Source organism: Berghia stephanieae, chromosome 1 (assembly GCF_034508935.2).
Source record: "Berghia stephanieae isolate SIO BIC M18660-M18661 chromosome 1, UCSD_Bste_1.3, whole genome shotgun sequence".
In the NCBI taxonomy this organism is placed as follows: Eukaryota; Metazoa; Mollusca; class Gastropoda; order Nudibranchia; family Aeolidiidae; genus Berghia; species Berghia stephanieae.
This window is the reverse complement of record NC_088360.1, coordinates 67,320,907-67,343,406: the sequence shown is the minus strand read 5'-3', so window position 1 is coordinate 67,343,406 and position 22,500 is coordinate 67,320,907. Positions and strand designations below refer to the sequence as shown.

Below are 22,500 nucleotides of genomic sequence, written 5' to 3'. Positions count from 1 at the left end.
ATAAGTATTATTATCAGTTCTCCTGTCTAAGCCTGATATTCGTCGTCGTCGCCGCCATCAACACGCCACTCCACCTCCTGTTCATCTTCATCATCATTACCATTATCATCATCATCATCATCATCATCATTACTAATACGGTGGCCCGTGCGCCTTTTTTTTGTTTTTTGTTTGTTTTTGTTTTGTTTTGTTTTGTAGATAAGATTAAAATAACCTATCTTATAATATTTGACGTTTATGGCGAGATGATGCAACTTTGATACAATCTAAGAGAGAAACACACACACACACACTCACACACACACACTCACACACACACACACACAGAGAGAGAGAGAGAGAGAGAGAGAGAGAGAGAGAGAGAGAGAGAGAGAGAGAGAGATGTGGTGTTACCTTACTGATATGGCTGATAGTTATGAGCCTTGCAGTTGTGTTGTAATTAATAAGTTTGTAATAATATTTTTGGACTTCATAAAATTGTGGTAGCATCTTTGTGGCTCGACAGACAACAGGACTTAAGAATAATACTTTTGGTTTTGATTTTCATTTCTTTTAACCGCTTAATTGCCGTACTGTGGAGAATACACATATTTAAAACTTTGTCCATAAAACTCGTCCTTCAAATGATATCGATCGATTTAAATGACCCTCATCTTGGCAATAACTCAAACCTGGAACTTCGCGAAAGTTTTTGCCAAGATTAGGGTAATTCAAATCGATCAATATTTGAAGGACGGGTTTTCTGGCTAAATGTTTAAATACGAGTTTTTCCTGTTAATTGGTTAATCACACGTATTTCTGGGTTTCAACGTTGAGTAAACGAGCTGAGCTCCACACAGTCTTTGTCTTAATTGACCAATCATCAAGCTTTTTTTTTTAATCATTGATCAATACAGACATAATATGTATATATTGTCTAGCACATTTAGCCCGTAGTTTGAGCTTAAAACGTCCTTTCGACTCACCGTGTCATTATGATGCGGTGCGTTATCCAAAACAAAAAAAACTCACAACATTCGCCAAGCGGAAATGACGTTCAAACACACAAAACTGTGGGTAACCTTAAACGTGTTTAGTCTGATTGATAGAATTTAGTGAGAACTACTCATACAAATGGGTGGCTAAAGCAATAACAAAGACTGAGTGACGTCAATTTCGTTCCATCTTAATACATCTTAATACTACACCTGCAAGCCCATTATCAAAAGCCCCCCCCCCCCCCCCCCCCCCAAAAAAAAAAAAAAAAAAAAAAAAAAACTCATTACATGTCGGTATGCTCTCTCCATTCGAGACATAACAGACCATGAATTTTTTCGCAACTCCCCCCCAAACCACAACTTTATTTATTTTCGTGGGTGTACTTTTTACCTGTCGATTTAGGTTCTTCTGTTCTCTCTTCTGGCAATAGTTTTATTACCTCTTTATGAACGTTTTCAAACTTCCTCTGTGAATATGTGGTTTGATCATCACTATTATCAATTTAATTAATCCTGAACGGTGATTGGTAAATTTTTAAAAATAATTCGTAAGATACAGATTCAAGGCCTCCGAGCGTGTCGATGAAAACACAAAATAAGAAACAATAAAATAGAACACCTGATTTAGGCTTTATGTCCATCTATGGTACCTGAAGATGTATGTCTTTTCTTTCCAAGTGAGTGCAACTCACTCGTTTTAGTTGCCGAATCGTACAGGAATGGAAGGCGGAATTTAAATCTCTTTCCATTTCCTACCGACAAAGTGAAATAACCCAAACGGAATTTATTTGTCATTGTTCATATGACACATTTGGATGATCAGTTCTCACTAAATAAATGTTTGAATAGTAATATAAACGTATGGAGTTTTGTTTGTTGGTATTTTTCATGTGTTTGTTGTGAGTAAAGTACATAACTATTTTGCGTTTTTGACACACAGTTATTCACGAACAGGAGAGGTTATTGAATGCAGTCAGTTTACAGCCTCTGGATTAGAAAGCTGTCGTAATCTCGATACATTTGTAGTGTATTCACTTTGGCCATCAAACTCTAACTGCAGATATTGATCGCGGAAATTGGCCCCAATTTGTCAAAATCATTTTAAAAAATCTCAAACCCAAGACTTCTCTTCTCAAGTTTGGGATTCCTTTAAAATCGTCACAACTTGGGGTCTTCTAAATGGATCGATCATTGCAGGGAAAGTTTTCTAGCCAAAATAAAATGGTTTTGTTAGAACATACAGTACCGTTTATGTCTTTTCCACGGTAGTGGCGGTATTCAAGATGTATACTCAGCCAGACTGTCTACATTTCCAACACGATAGGTTTCAACACCTTCAGGATCCCGTAGTCTTACTCTGTTAAAAAAAAAAACAACACTTTTTAAACATTTTGGACAGCATACTCTTTCTACAAATGTCGTTCGGTTAAAATGAGCCTCGTTTGTCAACGCTCAAACCTGGGACTTCAAGCAAGTCCCCAAAGAAGTCTCGGGTTTAAGAATTTTTGACAAAAAGAGAATCATTTTTATCGATCGATATTAGAAGGACGAGTTTCTGGTTACATTTTTAAAAATGTGGGTTTATTTTTTTTATAGTTACGGTAGCGTTCGTGTTGAACTGTCAACAACGATCCACACATTGTCTCGTGGATGGGTAGGCAGCTTGATTGCCGTCGTGGGTAGAATGTTAATGTTACGGGTTTGATCATTTCCACCTCATCACGCCGAAGATGTTTTCAGGAAATATTTCAATGATATTAACAGGGGTTTTTGTTGGGTTTTGTTTTTTTGTTGTTGTTTATTTTTTTTTTTTTTTTTGGGGGGGGGGGGGGGGGGGGGTTGGCAATTATTATGGTTGTTGTTGTGGTTTATTTTGTAGACAGGTAATACCATCTGCATCATTACTTTTCAATTTATTCACAATCCCTTTCCTATTGTTATCACTCAATAGTCCCAGTCCTTGGGAACATAAAGGATGAGAAAAGGATCAATTGAGTGCGATTCGAATATACTTTCGTGTTATTTTGACAGTTATATAATATTATAGTATTTCAAAATGTTATCGTTTCAGTGTCCCATTGAAGAAAGGGAAAAGAAAAGAAGAAAAGTGTTTTAATATAAAGTCTTGGTATAAAAACCCGGAAAATTCCCCAATTATTTTAATTTTGATAAATTAAGATAAGAACAATAATAATAATAATAATAATAATAATAATAATAATAATAATAATAATAATAATAATAATAATAATAATAATAATAATAATAATAATAATAAAGTAGAAGAACGAAGAAGAAGAAGAAGAAGAAGAAGAAGAAGAAGAAGAAGAAGAAGAAGAGGAAGAAGAAGAAGAAGAAGAAGAAGAATGTTGATGATGATGATACTGATGATGATAATAATAATAACTCCCCATAAACTTTATTTTTTTTAAAGACAAAATTATAATCGTTCAACGCAACAATGACAAAAAAAAAAAATAAAATAAAAAAAGAATCACGCAGATAAATACAATCTGGTTATCGGAATTGTAGATTTTATTTACACATAGGCTGCACCATATGGGAACTTTATTTACTCTACAGTCGTGATCTAATTTAATCGATATACATAATGTGTTGTTTGAATTAGACATCTTGTATACATTTATATCCGTGTACAAACAAAATCGATATGTTTTGCTGCTTTTTTTCCCCAGGAAATTACAATACAGTACGTGTGTAGGAGGAATGGGGAAAGTGTAATTTACCCACCAAGATAAGAATTATTTTTATCGATAGTTTTTGTGATATATGGGACATAGTAATGTATTTCTCCCAAGAATATCCATTTAGTGCGAGGTGACCCAGTGCGCTTAAAGTTGGGAGATTCGTTTAAGTTCCTTTTCATGCACTTCCTTGTTTTACATTTGGCTTGCTTATTAACTTTCAGTTTGATCATTTCGGACAGAATTGATGGTTCCGTGGTACAATTCGATAGATACATCGTTTTAGTGAACGCGTAGGCGATGTCATCGTGATGTATCCCGCGCAAATGTCGATTTTTTTCTAACATGTCAGTGACTAGAATCTGTTAAATTTGTTAAGTATTATTCATTCATTCATTCCTTCATTCATTCATTCATTCATTCATTCATTTATTCATCCATTTCAAAGCAATTTAAACTCATTCGTTCACACGTGAATCAATTCTGTTATTGTCATTTCCTGTTCCAGATATTGCGCTAGACTGGTCAGATCATGCCTTATGGTGGCCGGAAAAAAACAAATGGTTATTGCGGTCCCGGTCCACCCTTGACCAGTACAACGTCCAGGCCGATGCCCGTCTCCAGTTCACCCCCATGCACAAGAACCTCAAAGTACAGGTACCAGATCTTCAAGTCCTGGAATTACGGGTCAATTTCTCCATCAAATGTTTCGCCGCTGTCGTGGAGACTTGTAAGGAATTAGGTAAGTACTTTTTTTTTTTTTTTCTCAAACTCGTCAAAATATTTTTTAAAAAAAGAATGGCAAACACGGAAATATGGGGGGGGGGGGGGGGGGGGGGGGGGTGTCAGGTCTATATCCAGATGGAGTCTATTCGGGCCATTTGCAGAAGTCGGGAGTAATTTTCCCTCCAATGGAGTATCAAGGGAATTGTTCAAATACTTCAGGGTAGCTTATTTCTGTCAGACCTCTTCAGAGCGATTTGCATTGTACGTAGAAATTATATTATAACCGTCTACCAAATAGACGATTTTGTTCAATGATGTAATCACCAATCGAAATAAATAATGAATCCCATGATTAGTCATTATAGAGTAATTGATAGAAGAAAGCTGTTAACACAAGTTTAAGATCTTTACATTGTAGAAATTGCTATGAACAGAAATATAATTGACGCTTAGTCTAAATAAAATGAACTTGAAATTAAGGCCCAGTTATTAATTTTTGGTTATGAACTGTCTTTGTCTCTCTCTTTCTTTTTTTTATTTTTAATTTTGTATGATGGGTAGGGATAGGATGGGTTCAAAGACGAGTAATGCTGCATGGCTGCCGAAGTATTCATTTTACAACATTGATAATTTGATATGGCATCGCCATTGATCCTGAAATAATTGACTTGTGACGTTCTATAAAATATCCCTATTAAATATGATTATATCTGACGTACTCAAGAGAGTTCACTTCAAACATGACTCACTCTCCTGAGTCGTTCTCATACATGACGCTTATTTTACGAAATAATAGGGAACAAAAGTGTAATGTTAACTGTTCAAAAACCCAAACAACTGGTTCCAATCTCCCATTCAAGAGTAAAACCACTCTTCCGGAGGACTGGATACAAACCTTGTGTAATTGATATTCTAGTTTCATAGTGATGGCATCTTATTTTACAGTCTTAAGTATATGCTGGTCGTCAATAAAGATCATCCAGTCTCGCTCTTTTACGTCCCTTAATTCTAATAATCTGTTTATACATCTTGCTACTAAAATAATTATGCCACCCTTTGATTCACTATGTAACCTATTCATTAATAGTCATCCGAAGGACTGGTTACATATAAACTTCCAAGGAATTTGGAACCGGAAGAGTAAAAGGTGTGACGTTACGACTTCTATTCTTTACACATTGAAATATAGGGGTCCCGGTAGCTCAGCTGGTAGAGCACTCGCTTCAGACGCAAAGGGACTTAGATCAATACTGGACGAAGTTGAGATTATTTCTGACTCCTTGTCCACCCTGCAATGATGGGTAGCTGGTTCTATTGGATCTGGCGGAAAGTACTTTGCGATAGACAAGCGTCCTATCAAAGGGTAATATCATCTAACTGGCGTCATAGATCTCGCCTACATGTTAAGCGTTGCTGTTTGGCTAAGGACCTTTTTCGTAGAGCGCTTTAAGCAAGTTTAGTGGATATTGCGCGAAATACATGCTCTAGATTTCTTCCAATCCGACAAAATATTTAAAAAAGTTATGTAAACCTTTTAAGATCCTCTCTATAACTTTAGCGAGGGCAGGCCGGACGTAACCACTTGTTGGGATTGTCGATTGGATTGAGTAGAAAGTAAATACAATCGTTTTCCTGCACTCATTTCGTCGAGTGTCTACCAAGTCATTCCCCGGGTCAAATGGAAAGAACAAGCTAATGGATGTGACCTAACTCCCCTTCTCGTCTTGAAATCAATACGAGGTTATTACTATGATTGACATCGATCGATCTTAACCTTCGTCCTGTCCCCACTAATAATAGTAATGATACATAGCGATGGAATCGGGAGGAAATGGGGGCTCAGTGAGATGTTTTTGTCACTGTATATGGCTATCAGGATGTGTTTATGCATGCGAGTGTGTATTTGTGTGTGTAAAAAAAATAGAGAGTGAGAAAGCCTGAGAGAGAGTGAGAAAGAGAGAGAGAGAGAGAGAGAGAGAGAGAGAGAGAGAGAGAGAGAGAGAGAGAGAGAGAGAGAGAGAGGTGTAACTGTTGTAATATGAGACATGAGAGTATTATTAGAACACCGAATCATATTCCCTCTAGGAAATCATCCGATACAACCTTGACATTGCGGATGTGAACGTGGTCTAGGGGATAGCATGATTCTCCGTGATGAGTGCTGATCGTTAATACGAAATTGATTCGGCCTGAGATAGTACACATATAGAACACAGCCATTCTCCTTTGAAAAGAACCCATAATAGAATTTTAAAAAGAGTGACATAATTGAAACTTCTTTTTACCAAGGGATCACAAATCTAATCGTTGTTCTCATTTTGGAAGGTCATTTTGAATGGCCAGATGGAATAGCATTGCGTTTTCGTTAAGTTATTAAAGATTGTTCATCGTGCTTTGATATGAAGGCTATCAATGTAAACTTGTTTTCGTCTCTCTTTGTCAATATAGACACGTTGTTAGATTTTCCACTGCTTTTCTTACTGTTGGTCACAATATAAGACACCACCCAGTCATTAAAAGAGAGTTTGAGAATTTGTGAGTGTATCCTGTGTGATTTGGTGCCTTGTTCTCCCACAACCATCCCGACGTTTACTTTATTTGTTACAAAAACATTGTGGCAAACTCCATATAGGTGAAAGCCGATAGACCATAATGACAACTCTCAATAGAAATAAGATTTTTGAACATCATGGGTAAAGCCACAGACGGGCTGTTCAATTATCATACACATAGACATGGCGGATTCCAGTCACAATCGAATAATCTCTCTGGGACATATGACAATGTGTCAACTCCATACGCTCTTTCAGCCATGTCCGACCCCTCACTCCACAAAAACCTTGAGGACCGGAAAGCGACATTCCCGGAAAACGGAAAACTGATCACCCGGCCGTGACGAATTGTCCGTAGGGTCGGTCCATTTGTCGCGCTCAATGCTGTCCCTGTGGTCTACACTGTAGTGTCCGGTGGTGATAATAGAGGGTGTGCGTTTAATCGACGCCTCCCCCGACTTTCTTGAGACCCAGACACTTTTATTATCATTCTTTCATACGTCGTCACCTTGGACACTTTGTAATTTGTTTTGCCAATTCGTAAAGACTTTTCTGGCCTCCGCCATTGTTGGTTTTCAAACGCCCCTTTCCCCTCTCCTCCTCAAGAAAAAAAAAGTGAACTAAACAGCAAAAATCAGTTAGCTTGGAAACCAATTAATTTTCCAGGTACGTACGCGGGGATGGGGATATCTTCGTGCTATGCGAAGGAATAGCACTGTATCCCAAGTGAAACAACAGGAGGTGTGAATATATCTAAGCTTTCAAATGAGAAGCTCTTATGAATGAAATTCATGACACCATAGCGAATTATCAAAGATATTTATTATATATATATATATATATATATATATATATATATATATATATATATATATATATATATATATTATATATATATATATATATATATATATATACACACACACACACACATGAATCATATATTAATAATGAAACCTCGTATCATGTGGAAAGTGTGACCATCGTCCAAAATGAAAAAAATAGAGGTGACACAGTAGTTAACATCCAGTTGGCGTCAAATCCTTGATTATTATAACCACCACAATCCTATCAAGGAGACCCCCCCCCCCCTACCCCCACCCCCACATATGGACAATGAATGGTCACCGCACCTAACAAGCCATGACCTCCTTGTAAATGGTATAGTGTTGTTTTTGTTAGTCCATGTTGCCGTACTCTTACAAAATAACTGTTTGTTCATTTTGGCCAGAGAACTTTACTTCAAACATCTGTCAATTAAAATAACTCTCAACTTATTAAAAGTATCATACCTGAAATTTATAGAAATATCAGGTTTTCACTCCTGATCAAGTTGAGAGTCAATTTAATCGATCAATAGTTATTGTAAACGTTTCTTGGTCATAATGAAAATAAACGTACCTTGTCGAATTTCGGCAGCATGGTATCGACTGGTATTATTTCATTTAGGTAGACAGGCTTTGGTCTGGGGTCGGTGAAGCATTGTCGTCTGGAGGCATAACTATTACATAAATAATCAAAACTTGGACAGGGTCATCCAGCGGATACACTATAATAATATTTTTACTCGAACATGATGGAAAGCACGTACTATTTGCTATTCACATACACGTATTGGTTCTCGTTTCAGTTTCAGTTTATATAGTTATGTATTCAGTTTGCCTGTGGGTCTATTTAGGTTAAACACGAAAATCTTAATTAAAATCAAATAAACAAAACAATAAAGAAAAAAGACCCAACGAAACAAAACAAAAGAGAATTAGATACAAACAAACAAACAAAACAAATGAAAAGAACAAACCAAAGGCAAACCCAATCAAATATTCTACCATTAGAAATTATTTTCTCTCCAATCCAAAGGAGAAACACCTCCTGGCTATGTGGATGATTCTCTAGAAAGTTAAAAATAAAATTAATTAAAATATTTTTGAATCGTATCATGGTATTGTTATTATTATTGCTCATATTTTAAGATTTGTGTTTTCCATGCTTTAGTTCCTAAGAGGTACAATTGTTCCCTTGTTATATGACAGAGGTTACCCGATAGTTGGGACGCTTTAATTCTTGTGTTCTTCACAAAGGGCACGCGTTTCCCATGTGAATCCTCGCCTGCATCTTTGTGAACAAACATTGAACACGAATGGACGAAGATGAAGGCGTTAGAGTAGCTCCCGTCTTTTTTTTAAAAAACTCAAAAGACTTAAAATTTGTTTTGAACAAAGCACTATATAATTTCAAATGCCCTAAGACTGTCTTACAGACCTTTTAAGACATGACTGATATAAAACTACTGTAATACCTAAAGTAAAAGTACAAGGTGTTTCTGCGTGGAATCGTACCTTGGGCCATAATTCCTGAGGCGAAGAATTAAGAGAAACGAATAAACAATTTTAACAAAAACTAACACCAAAGCCAAAATCGAAGACCAAAAACGAAAAAAAAACAAAAAACAACAACAAACACATACACACAACACACACACTTACACACACACACACGCGCGCGCGCGCGCACACACACACAAAAGAAACCACAACATAATCGGTCAATGAAGACGAGCGGGATAGACATTAGACATATCGAAATACAAGTGGTGTGTGTTTCTTTTCTTTTCTTTGTTGTTGTTGTTTTTCTTCTTCTCTTTAACATGCTAATATCTGACATCTCTGTTGCGAGCTATCAAAAAGGATGTTATATCAACCTTGTTGTAGTCTATATAGCAAAAAAGTGAAAATAGTATACTCTGAAAATAAGGGAAGATTTCAAATTCAGACAACATAAAATGTGTTACAGGTTTAAAAAAAAAAAAAGTAAATCGGATTTTGGAGTAATCTTTGACCATGCTCTTACTTTTGAAAACCATATTATTGCAATAATAAATAAAGCTATAAAGACAATTTGCATTATATTGCGACTTGTTCCTAACACTATATAATTCTGTAATAAGACCAACTCTGGAATAAGGAAATTGCATATGGTGTCCTCTTTTCAAACGACAATCAATAGTTTTGAAAAACGTCCAAAGACGAACATCTAAATATTTATCAGGTTTTTAACATAGTCTATTGAAGTGACTAAAACGACCATCGCTTAAGTACGGAATAAAAAGAGACGATCTTATACTTTTATATAAAACTGTCCACGGTCTACATAGCATTGATTATAAGCAACTTTTTGTTTTTCTTTGGTTACATTCACATTCCACCAACATTCGACAGAACCCATCCAACTGTCGGGACATGAAATGCATTTGATTTTAGTCGTCGTCACTCTCCCCCCCCCCCCCCCCCCCCCCCCCCAATTTTATTTTTAAATGATGAAACGATAAACGCTTTCAAAAATGCAGTTGATAGAGAACTCCATGCCTTGAAGTATGTATCCGGTGAATATGATTCCCTCGCTTTTTTAATGCTTATGATCAACAAGTCTGTAGTAAAAAAAAAATATATTTATACATCAACTTCCTCTGTCGTATTTATCGATGTTGTCTCTTTAATATGATCCATGCTTCAATTTGATCTTTCCATCTGTTTTTATTAACTATTCTATGTGTATACCTGCAAAAATAACAGGATATTTAAAGGTCTTTTGGCCCTGGTATCCCTTAACGATTATGATTATGATAAAGGGTATCTCTTTTATGGCTTACCGGAGTGGCGACCGCAATTGAATTATTGGCAGCATATATATATATAATTTATTCTTATTTTTACAGGGTAACCATTTGTCTTGGCGCTATATGTGGTCAAAAATAAACTAATAAACACCCCTGGATAACTCCGTTGTTGTTAATACCAATACCAATCATGCCGCAGCCATAAAAATACAATTATCCCCAATGTATCTCCTATGATGTGCGAACAGGTCAAAGTTGTCTTTCCCATAAAACGTTTTTTAAAAATATATAATAACAGCCCATTATGGCTTTCCATAGTAAACCCCGTTCATACTTTCAGTCATTAGAAATGTTATTATCAGTAAGCTACTCTCACAAAACCACAAGTTTGTTTACGCATTCTTTATTTTGTTATAAAGGATAATGGAGTTAAGCCAATAAGACTATAAATATTTTGTAACCCTCTCGTGTTCCGCGTATTGTAATCCAAATCACGACCATTGAGAACATCTAACCAGTACCTCTCTCCCTCTCTCTCTCTCTCTCTCTCTCTCTCTCTCTCTCTCTCTCTCTCTCTCTCTCTCTCTCTCTCTCTCTCCCTCTCATTTTGTGAAATAGACACCACCGCACTCTGGAAAAAAAACACCCTTATTTGAAATATGGTCAGAAAAACTCGTCCTTCAAAAATCGACCGATTTAAATGACCCTCATCTTGGCAAAGTCCCAGGTTTGAGAATTTTTGTCAAGATGAGGGTCTTTTAAATCGATCGATATTTGAAGGAGGAGTTTTCTGGCTAAATATTCAAATAAGGGTTTTTACAGAGTATGGCAGTGCAGATAATAATATTATGGTTAATCGCAGAAATTAGGAAAAGATTTCTATCTCTCCTAAAATTGTTTGGTTGCCGACGAGTCGACGAATCTGTGTGCTCTACCGAGATTGGAGTCAAGCCGCCTAGCCTAACTCTAAATGATTCAATTATCAGTCATTACGCGCCTATCTATGCCATTTTGTGCCTCTCCATTTAACACCGCCTCTAAAGACTTATTTTGCTCGTCCACAGTTAGTGCATGCGTAGTCACATAAATACAGAAGGCCAAGAGTGGTGGAATGTTGTTGACACAACCTTTAAAGTGTTTACCGTAGTAGCCTTACAAAAAGACCAAGCTATCATTCCCTTTGCTCCCAAACATTCAAGGCATCAGGGGTTAAACTTCAATAATGTGCTTCCATTTCTAGATACTTCATCTCATTTTCATCGGGCTTGAAATGACGTTTAATTATACTTGATAATCACAGTCCCACCACCTCAGACGGTGTATGGAGTCGCTTGATATACCGGATTAGGGAAATAGAGAGGTGTGTCCGTCTATTGTCTTGAGACAAGTTCTTCTATTCTCTTATTGATACAAGAATATAGAAAAACATATCAGACATTATTATTTCGATTTATGTTTTTGATGAGAATGATAATGATGCTACAAATACATCTACTACTACTACTACTACTACTACTACTACTACTACTACTACTACTACTACTACTACTACTACTACTACTACTACTACTACTACTACTACTACTACTACTACTACTACTACTACTACTACTACTACTACTACTACTACTACTACTACTACTACTTACTACTACTACTACTATACTACTACTACTACTACTACTACTACTACTACTACTACTACTACTACTACTACTACTACTACTACTACTACTACTATACTACTTACTACTACTACTACTACTACTACTACTACTACTACTACTACTACTACTACTACTACTACTACTACTCACTATACTCTACTATACTACTACTACTACTACTACTACTACTACTACTACTACTACTACTACTACTACTACTACTACTACTACTACTACTACTACTACTACTACTACTACTACTACTACTACTACTACTACTACTACTACTACTACTACTACTACTTACTACTACTACTACTACTACTACTACTACTACTACTATACTACTACTACTACTACTACTACTACTACTACTATACTACTACTACTACTACTACTACTACTACTACTACTACTACTACTACTACTACTACTACTACTACTACTACTACTACTACTACTACTACTACTACTACTACTACTATACTACTACTACTACTACTACTACTACTATACTACTACTACTACTACTACTACTACTACTACTACTACTACTACTACTACTACTACTACTACTACTACTACTACTACTACTATACTACTACTACTACTACTACTACTACTACTACTACTACTACTACTACTACTACTACTGCTACTACTTCTTTTTCTTCGCATATCAATAGATTCATGCGGCCTCTGACTTGATAAACGTCAATCACCCAAAATCTCTTTGAAGTCTCAGTTTTTATATTCTTTGGCATGTCTTATTATTATGGAGTAAACGTGTTCTGTTCAGACATGAAAAGTAAACCAAACCAAAATACACAAACACGCACACACACACACACACACACACACACACACACACACACAAATAAACAACAACAACAATCAGAAATAAAAAGAAACAGTATTTTGTATTGTCAGCAAATTGACGAGTTAACTTCTGTACTCTGGAAAGACACCTATTTAAAGATTTGGCCAGAAAAAATCGTCCTTCAAATATCAATCGACTTAAATAAACCTCATCTTGGCAAAACACTCTCAAAGTCCCAGGTTTGAGAGTTTTTGTCAAGATGACAGTCATTTAACTTGATCGATGAAGGACGAGTTTTCTGGCCAAATTTTTGAATACGAATTTTTTCATAGCAAGGCAATTAACTGGTTAATATGAGTCACCACAACATTACTGGTCAACAGGATAACAAAACTTTCATCTTCAAGGCAATCGACTAAATCTTTAATTTTATGGTAACATATGGGAGACCATTTCGATACTCCCACTGGGCCAATTCAAATGATTTGACCTCGGCGTTATTGCCAATAAATATCAAATTCCCTTTGATGTGTCGTTGGACGGAGTCCAGTTCACATCACTATTAAAACTGGATTCGGTTTTTGTGTCGTTGAACGAGGCGCGACTCGGTCGTAATAATATATTAAATGATACACTTAATGTTCATATAACCTGGTAACGATGAGACCTAATACTTGTCAAATTAATTAGAACTGTCGCATTTTTTATCTGATATATGCAAACCTGACGGAGTTTCATCACTTTTACTTCTCTGGTAAACATGGCAATACTATAAACCGATGTAATTGGTAAGACTGATGTGTACCTAAAGTAGTTCGGTTTAAGCTCCCTTCCTGAAGGTATAATGTCTAGTTTTATTTTTTAATTGATGCAAAATAAAAGAAAACGAATGAACATACTCTAGCATTTAACCAGGCAGTGTCCACTAAATTATGTGCTCAAAACCCATTATATGGAACCAACAGTAGCGTTTAAAATAAAGGGAAAGGAATGACGCCAGCAAGGAGGTGTATTATTTGTCGACTAAATAATGTTGTTACCGGCCAAGAACTGGATTTACACTGAGGAATGTGAGTAAAAAGCCTTGTAATGACTCAACTTCGCGCCGCCCAAAGGGGATATACCTGTCCGAAGGAGAGTTTCATACAAGAAAACCCCTAAAGCATAGCTGCCAACCAGTACGATAAAATCGTACTTAGTACGATTTGGCCAATCCAGAAAAAGAAAAAAAATCCAGGAAAAAAAAGAAGAAAATCTGATAAAAAATATCTTGGGAGAAAATTTTTTGTCAAGAAATTCAAGGTGCTACTTCTGGTGGAAGAGGGTGAAAGTTTCAATGCAGCCATTGACTCACTGGAGTCTGAATTCAATGCTTATGATGTAGAGGATTTTCCTTCAGACTTCCTGGTGCAGTCCTCAGATGAGCAGTGGTTTACAATGGCAAAGATTGTAGACTCTTTTGGGAAAAAGAAGTTTAAAAAGCTGTCATATTTCATGCTTGGCCTTCTCACAATCCCACACAGCAATTGTGAGTGTGAGAGAATTTTCAGTCAAGTTAGGAAAAATCAGACCGACTTCAGGGGCAGCCTGAGCACAGACATGCTTTCAGGACTTCTCATTGTCAAGTCTAATAGCACTCCATGCTATGACAGTGAGTTCAGCTCAGAGTTCCTGAAGAGGGCAAAGACAGCCACAAAGGAGGCTGTTAAGCCCAAGCCTCAGTAATCTGCTTCTGTCACCACCTCCCCTTTACTTATGCCTACCCAGTATGATGATAAAGGTAAGCTTCTCTTAGTATTACAGTTCTGACCATTCTAGTACTTAAGTACATTAATAAATATAGAAAAGTGAGTGGAGCAGGCACTTATGTTGGTAACAACAAGATATGAAGTGAATAGAAAAGTGCCAGAAGACAATAGAGAATAAAAAATTTTTCGCGGCGGTGGTGGGGTTTGAACCTGCGACCTTATTGGTACGACAACTCCGCCTGGCAGGTGAGAGCGTGGCTCTACCGTGTGAGCTATCCACGAACACAAAAATATTCGTTTCAAACTCAAAGTCATTACTAGATCCCTCTCTCACCCACTTCTTGAGACCGCCGATTCGTTCGTACACCACCATCGCGAATAATTTTGACCAGCAGTTAAGCTTAATAGCCAATATTCTCAACACAAACATATAACATAGAAACGATTGAGACATTGAGTATGCTCCGGTGTATGGGGTGAATTTTTAATTCAGAAAAGTGAGTGGAGCAGGCACTTATGTTGGTAACAACAAGATATGAAGTGAATAGAAAAGTGCCAGAAGACAATAGAGAATAAAATTTTTTTTTTTTTTTTTTTTTTTTTTTATTCTCTATTGTCTTCTGGCACTTTTCTATTCACTTCATATCTTGTTGTTACCAACATAAGTGCCTGCTCCACTCACTTTTCTGAATTAAAAATTCACCCCATACACCGGAGCATACTCAATGTCTCAATCGTTTCTATGTTATATGTTTGTGTTGAGAATATTGGCTATTAAGCTTAACTGCTGGTCAAAATTATTCGCGATGGTGGTGTACGAACGAATCGGCGGTCTCAAGAAGTGGGTGAGAGAGGGATCTAGTAATGACTTTGAGTTTGAAACGAATATTTTTGTGTTCGTGGATAGCTCACACGGTAGAGCCACGCTGTCACCTGCCAGGCGGAGTTGTCGTACCAATAAGGTCGCAGGTTCAAACCCCACCACCGCCGCGAAAAAAAAAATTTTTTTATTCTCTATTGTCTTCTGGCACTTTTCTATTCACTTCATATCTTGTTATTAATAAATATACCATTTTAAGACATGAATTGGGCGTCCGCGCCGCACCGCGTATAATAATACGTTTTTGCATTTTGAAAAGTTGGCAGCTATGCTAAAGCTGTATGCGACAAGGATATCTCTCTTTTTCTTCTTTCTTTTCTTTTCTTCTTATTTTTTTCCCTTCAATGTGTATTTTTCATTACTTTCCCGCCACCCCTTTTTATCACTTAGCTGTCTGTGGCTTTGAAAGCGAGTGGAAGAGGGATATCATTAATCTATTTTATCCAAAATATGACGACTGATAATTCCCAGGGAAATTGATTGCCACGAACTACACATACCTACTTAGTTCTGTTCAAAGGATGGCAGATTTGGATAAATTCACTCGGCATGTTAGTAACAATCGTTGGCGATATATCTGGTCAAAGAACGAGGGCGATGAAAACGTTTGAAATAATTACAAATGTTAATTCACTCAAAGTACTCAGAGGGGAGCGGTACTGTCTTTGCTTCTAACCCAAAAGGTACCGAGTTCGACTACATGCCTCGCTGTGTTGCCTTAAGCAAGTCACCTCGCCCTTGCTCACGTTGCCCTCCTGCACCGCGGTTGTCACCTGGGTTATTCCAGTCTTCCTTTGGAATGGACCTTAAAGACGAATTTCCCCTTGGGGATGAATTAAGGGAATTATATTTTCTATTTATTTATTTCTATTCACAATGCGTGACAATAATAAATAGAAGTATCGTTTTGTTTTGAGGGAATTGCATTCATAGAGACGTGACAAGAAGTCGTTTTTATTAAATATTATGAACACAATAAGTAGTCATCAATATTAGGTTGTTTTGAAGAAATAAAAATTGGAAGGATTTAGTTTACATTTTTTTCCCTGGTGTGAAGATTGAAAAATAATCCTCTCAAAAAAAACGACGGTCTGGAACCGGCAGAATATCAGGAATAGGTTCTCCGACTCCAATGTGGACACATTGCCAAATATGTCCTCACATTTAAGTCTTTGATGAGTTATTCTTTTTTGCCATTTTATTCAGTTGGTGCCAGTCTACCAGTTTTCCTGTCATTTGTCATGATTAAGCCACCCACAGCTGTTAAAGATGGAATTTTAAAATAATAATGTTAATGATATTAATAATAATATTAATGCATCAAAAAAAAAGGTAAAAAAGATAAGAATGTGATATTTTTTCACAGCCGTAGATTATCATATATTTTACGTTATACAGTGAATAAGAGCGAAGAAACCATCATGTGAAACTGAGCTTGCATTTCTCAAAAGTTTAAATTTATTATGATTGCAGTCTTAAATTTATCTCATGCGATTCATATGTTGCTGTAGACTGACAAAATTTTGACACCCCCCCCCCCCCCCATTTTTTTGTTAGGGGGGGGGGGGGGGAATTGATATCATAACATATATGTATGAAGCATAACGTGTTCCCATCAAAATGAAATAGGAAATCTATTTTGCTATTGTTCGCCAGCAGTATATTTGTACACATAAGATTTTTCTCAAATGATTTGCATAACCCGTCGACCGTATTACCCATTTTTATTGATTGAATTTGTAATGTGTTGGAAGCCTTCCAAACATTCGCCTTAGTAATGAATGAAGAATTCTTTACCTATCTATTTCTGTTATTCACGGCAACCAGGTGATAATAAACGGTGTGCTCTGCTGGTTCAGCACAAAGAGGAAAAAAACGTTAACTACTCTTATAAACAGAAGGTAGATATTAAAATGACAAAACAAAAATAATGATTTTGAAGAGGATACACACACGCTTGGGGGGAGGGGTGGGGAGAGAGAGAGAGAGAGAGAGAGAGAGAGAGAGAGAGAGAGAGAGAGAGAGAGAGAGAGAGAGTGAGAGAGAGAGAGAGAGAGAGAGAGAGAGAAGAGAGAGAGAGAGAGAGAGAGAGAGAGAGAGAGAGAGAGAGAGAGGCCTCCCTTACCATTGCCGTAACATACATTGAAAATTCAAGTCTATATTTATACCTGATTGAATTATTCCCATGTTGTAGGAATCATACTTCAAGGATACTTAAACATTCTATGGTTCTTTAGAATATCTGTTAGGATAATCATTTTGTGTGTGAGCGCGCGCGCGCGCGCGCGTGTGTGTGTGTGTGTGTGAAAGAATTACTGAAAGTGCATGCACATAAAACACACGTATAAATATGTATATCCAATCTTGCTTTTCGTAGTCATTTTCTTGGCTTTGATAACCATTTGGACATGCTATTTTTATGCTGTTGCTATTGTTGTTGTTGTTGCTGCTGCTGCTGCTGCTGTTGTTGTTGATGTTGTTGTTGTTTCTAACCCAGAGGCCCTTGACTTTGTTCCTCTGTCCAACTCTATGTCAAAACATCTTAAACCGAGACTTCCTTACATGGAAGTCATAATAATAAGCTGATGGCAAAGAAAAACAAACAAAACAGACAAGCAAATAAACGAACAAAAACAAAAAAGAACAAAAAACAATTTTTACACACACGCACACACACACACACACACACACACACACACACATCTGACGAGAGCGTATTCTATCTGTTTTCAACTCGTGAAATGAGTGAACAAGTCTAGTAACGAGCTGTTTGAGTTGAATGTGGCGGTATCATTATATCTGAAATAGTGGTTGGCCTTATTTCAAGTACTTTGTATGAGCGCATCAGAGCTTTCATCCTAACAGCGATAAACTTCAAAGCTAGTCTACATGTCGTATGTTCAAGGATATAATAATATGGTTTTCTAATGCATTTTTTATCGCTCAAATTATTATCATTATAATATACCATTTTATTTCTTACGCAATTTGTGCAAGCCATCATTGCAATCTAACTTTTCAAGTGTCATGGCGGTGCCTGCACTGATCGTATTACATTATCTTTTTTAAAAATTTATATACATCGCCACAAGGTGTGACTGAAGCTGTGGATTGACTGCTATGAGGTTTGTTATTATCAATATTCAACTCCTTATCATAATTAGTAACGAGTAATGATATCAAGTTAACAATAATAATTTGTGACGTCAGATTATCAGAGCGTTAAATTTATTCACTAACATTTAATTCTTAACAAAAACAGTATTATTTAAATATTTTGGGACAGGTCTTTTATTCAGAGATAACGATTGAGGGGTTGAATAAAATAGTTCTAATCCTCTTGCGGGGTTGTTTTTTTTTTTTTTTTTTTTTGGGGGGGGGGGGTATTTGCTTGATTTTTGTTTTGTTTTTTGGTTTACTTTTTTTTTTTTTTTTGTTTAAAAAAAAATCGTCAAAGTGGCAATCCTCAGACTTTGTGACACACGTTATGACATTTGACCCAATTGAATAGGAATCTCCGTTTATTTCGAATTAAAAGAAAGGCTGCAATTTTCTCGAGTGAAAATATGTGCTTCTTTCGTGCAACAAATGAATCTTATTGTCTTTTGCAATGTTTTGTTTATATCCAATGATATCGGCATCGGTATGGTGCTCTGGAAATTGGCCCAATGGGCGGGGCTTTCTGATATGTCTTGATGGTGAGAATTAAGAAACAAATCTAAAATGATCGCTTTAACTTGGATTCAATGCAAAATAAAGTTTGTTTTTTGTTGTTAAGAATTTCTAATAATCTTAAATTAAGGGGTGGAATAAAGGTATTTTCTTCTGAATATGGAATTCCTTAATTCGTTTTTTTTTAGCGCGGACTAACATTCAAGCGCAACTCGTGGTGTTATGTGGCGCTATAAAAATTAACCCATTTAATAGATTCAAACCATGAAAAAAATGCTATACATTATTAGGAATATTTGCATGTTTAGTAATAATTTATTTTTGTCCTTTGTCGAATACATTCTTACCTTACTCAGTTTTTGTTACCACATCAGCTCGACAAAAGTGTAATAGCAGTAATATTCGAAGTTTTATATATTTATCAACTGACAATCTAGTCGTTTTCTATCACAAACCCTTACATGAGAAGATAATATTAATGTATTTCATACCAAATTTTAAACGTAAAGAATAAGCTTACTTTATAGATATGAGTTTATTCGACGTGTATTGATTTACAAAACTAATGACCCAATTTTTTATGGGTTCATTGTTGCTATGGAAATACTCTCAAACAGCGCAAAATGGTGTCCATTACAACAATATTAAACCAAGCCCATGATCGAGTTACGATGTCAAACTTGTAAGCGTGTACAGTTTGGTTCCATTTGAAAAGGACTGCATACTTGCACTGGTAAGGGTTAAGGACACTAAAATATCACATTTGTGTGTGTATCTGTGTGTTTGTGTGTGTATGTGTGTGTGTGTGTGTTTGTTGCAGAAGACGTCGCGATCTGCAGGGAACTGATAGAGCAAAAATGTCCTGAAAAGGCTTACAATTTTCAAACATGAGATCACACATGTTAATGCCTCTCATTAGCAGCTAAAAAGTCACAGCTTAGGATACAGTGCTTGTTTTTATGGGTCAAATAGTGAAACAAAAGACAGATCATATCCTCCAAATTGTTACAATTCTTTTGTGTTTTCTTCCACTTGTGATTCGTATATACATGTACTTCATTTTCATCTTTCCCCTCTGGTGAAAATTAAGTACACAGCATTAAAGTGTTCGTGATCATCTGCCCATTATCTCTAGATTTTAAAATAGTATAGCAGCACTTTTATTATTTTATCTTCTGTATAATTGCACAATATTTGATTATCTTTTCCATGAATCTAACATGAGCCACTTGTGTGATCGTCTGACCTGCTGACTCCTAAGAGGTCAAGGACCAAAACACTTTTCAGAAGATGGTCTCCTTGCAAACTTCCTGCTGCCATTTTCCATTTTCTTTTCATTTCATTCTTATTTTACTCTCTCATACAGGCGTGCGCCATCCAGAAGAGCTCTCTTTTCAACGCAAATGGGACAAAGACGATCTGAAGAGGGTCGCCAAAGAGGTCCACAAACGGAAAAAGCGCGGAGACCCCGACCAAATGGGGCCCCTGAGTGCCAACGGAACACATCATTCATCCCAGGGTAGTCTGGATGACAAACTCAGCCCCTTCCCCAGTCGGAGTCCTGTCGGGCCATCCCCAAACGTAAGGTTTCCTCTGCCGTTGCGATCTGACAGAACATTCTTTTATTATTTTGGACTCTAAAAAAGTTTGGCGGCATCGTTCTGGGCTAGTTTTACTTTATGTTGTGTCTATATATTTATATGACCCATTGACCCACAAATTGCCAAAAGTTTTAAATCTGACTGCAAAGAAACCTCAGGTTTAAGACTTTCAGAAGAGTGGGGGGGGGGGGTAAGTAAATAAATAGTAAATAATGAATTTATATAGCGCCTAAACATCCACGTTAATCGTGCTCTGCGGCGCTTTACATAATAAAAATGTTTAAAAACAACAACATTAAAAATCACGACACTACATGATACATAATAAGCATGCATACAAAAAACAAAATCAAAGCAACATCTATTTTATGAAAAATAAGCCTCGCGGAACAACTCAGTCTTCAGACATTTCCGGAAAAATTTTCACAGGACTTTGTCCGAGGACTAAGTGCGTTCCATAGGCGTGGAGCTGTGAATGAAAAGGCTTTTTCACCGAAAGTGGATTTTGAGGTGGTAACTTTTAGAAGTTGGGACTGAGATGATCTTAAATTTCGAGTGAGTTCATATTTTTTAATCAGTTCCTGCAAATATTCAGGTGCCAATCCATCCAGACATCTAAAAACATAGCACAATATTTTAAATTCTATCCTATACTTCACAGGAAGCCAATGCAATTCCTGGAGAACTGGTGTTATATGATCTCTTTTTTTTCGTTAATTTTATAATTTTGAATTTTTATAGTTGATGAATTAATCTACTTTGACAACCAAAGAGAAGGGAATTGCAATAATCTAATCTGCTAGTAATAAACGAATTAACAAGCATCTTTGTAATATCTTCATCAATATAATGCCTGATTCTTCCAATGTTTCTAATGTGATAGTTACAACATTGGCATATTTTTTTAACATGATCTTCCATGGATAACCCTTGATCTAAATACACCCAAGATTTCTCACACAAGAACTAGGTTTAATAGCATTTTCACCCACTAGTATCTCATTTGTAGATATTTTTGAGAGTTGATACCTATTTCCAAAAATTATCATTTCCGTCTTGTCATCATTAAATTTCAGTTTGTTTAGTTTCATCCAATCCTGTATGTTAGCAATGCAATTTTCCATAACAGATACTGATGACAGCTCTGAATCATTATTGAGTTTTGTATACAGCTGAGTGTCATCAGCATAAAAATGAAAATCAATGGGAAAAGTGGATAACATATGAGAAAGGGGAGCAGTATACATTGTAAAAAGGAGGGGGCGAGAATAGATCCCTGAGGCACTCCGCTCGTTAATATGGGTGGAGTTGATACATGGTTTTCTATAATTACTGACTGAGTTCTTTCAAACAAATATTCCTTTAACCAGTCCAAAGCTGTGCCACTGATATAAAATTGATCACGTAGTCTAGTCAAAAGTAAATTTTGATCGATAGTGTCGAATGCCGCACTTAAATCTAGTAAAACAACATCGCAGCACTTTTATTATCTATATCATTTACAATATCATTAAACGCTTGAAGTAATGCCGTTTC

General features: G+C 36.4%; 1 protein-coding gene across 1 annotated transcript in view; it reads left to right on the top strand.

Moving 5' to 3' along the window:
- LOC144979989 (fermitin family homolog 2-like) overlaps window positions 1-22,500 on the top strand; it is an 87,931-nt gene that overhangs the window by 26,445 nt on the left and 38,986 nt on the right. Inside the window, exons 2-3 of the mRNA XM_078927420.1 lie at window positions 4,191-4,424; window positions 20,730-20,944. Coding sequence (XP_078783546.1) covers window positions 4,191-4,424; window positions 20,730-20,944 — 449 coding nt within the window. The remainder of the gene's footprint in view (window positions 1-4,190; window positions 4,425-20,729; window positions 20,945-22,500) is intronic.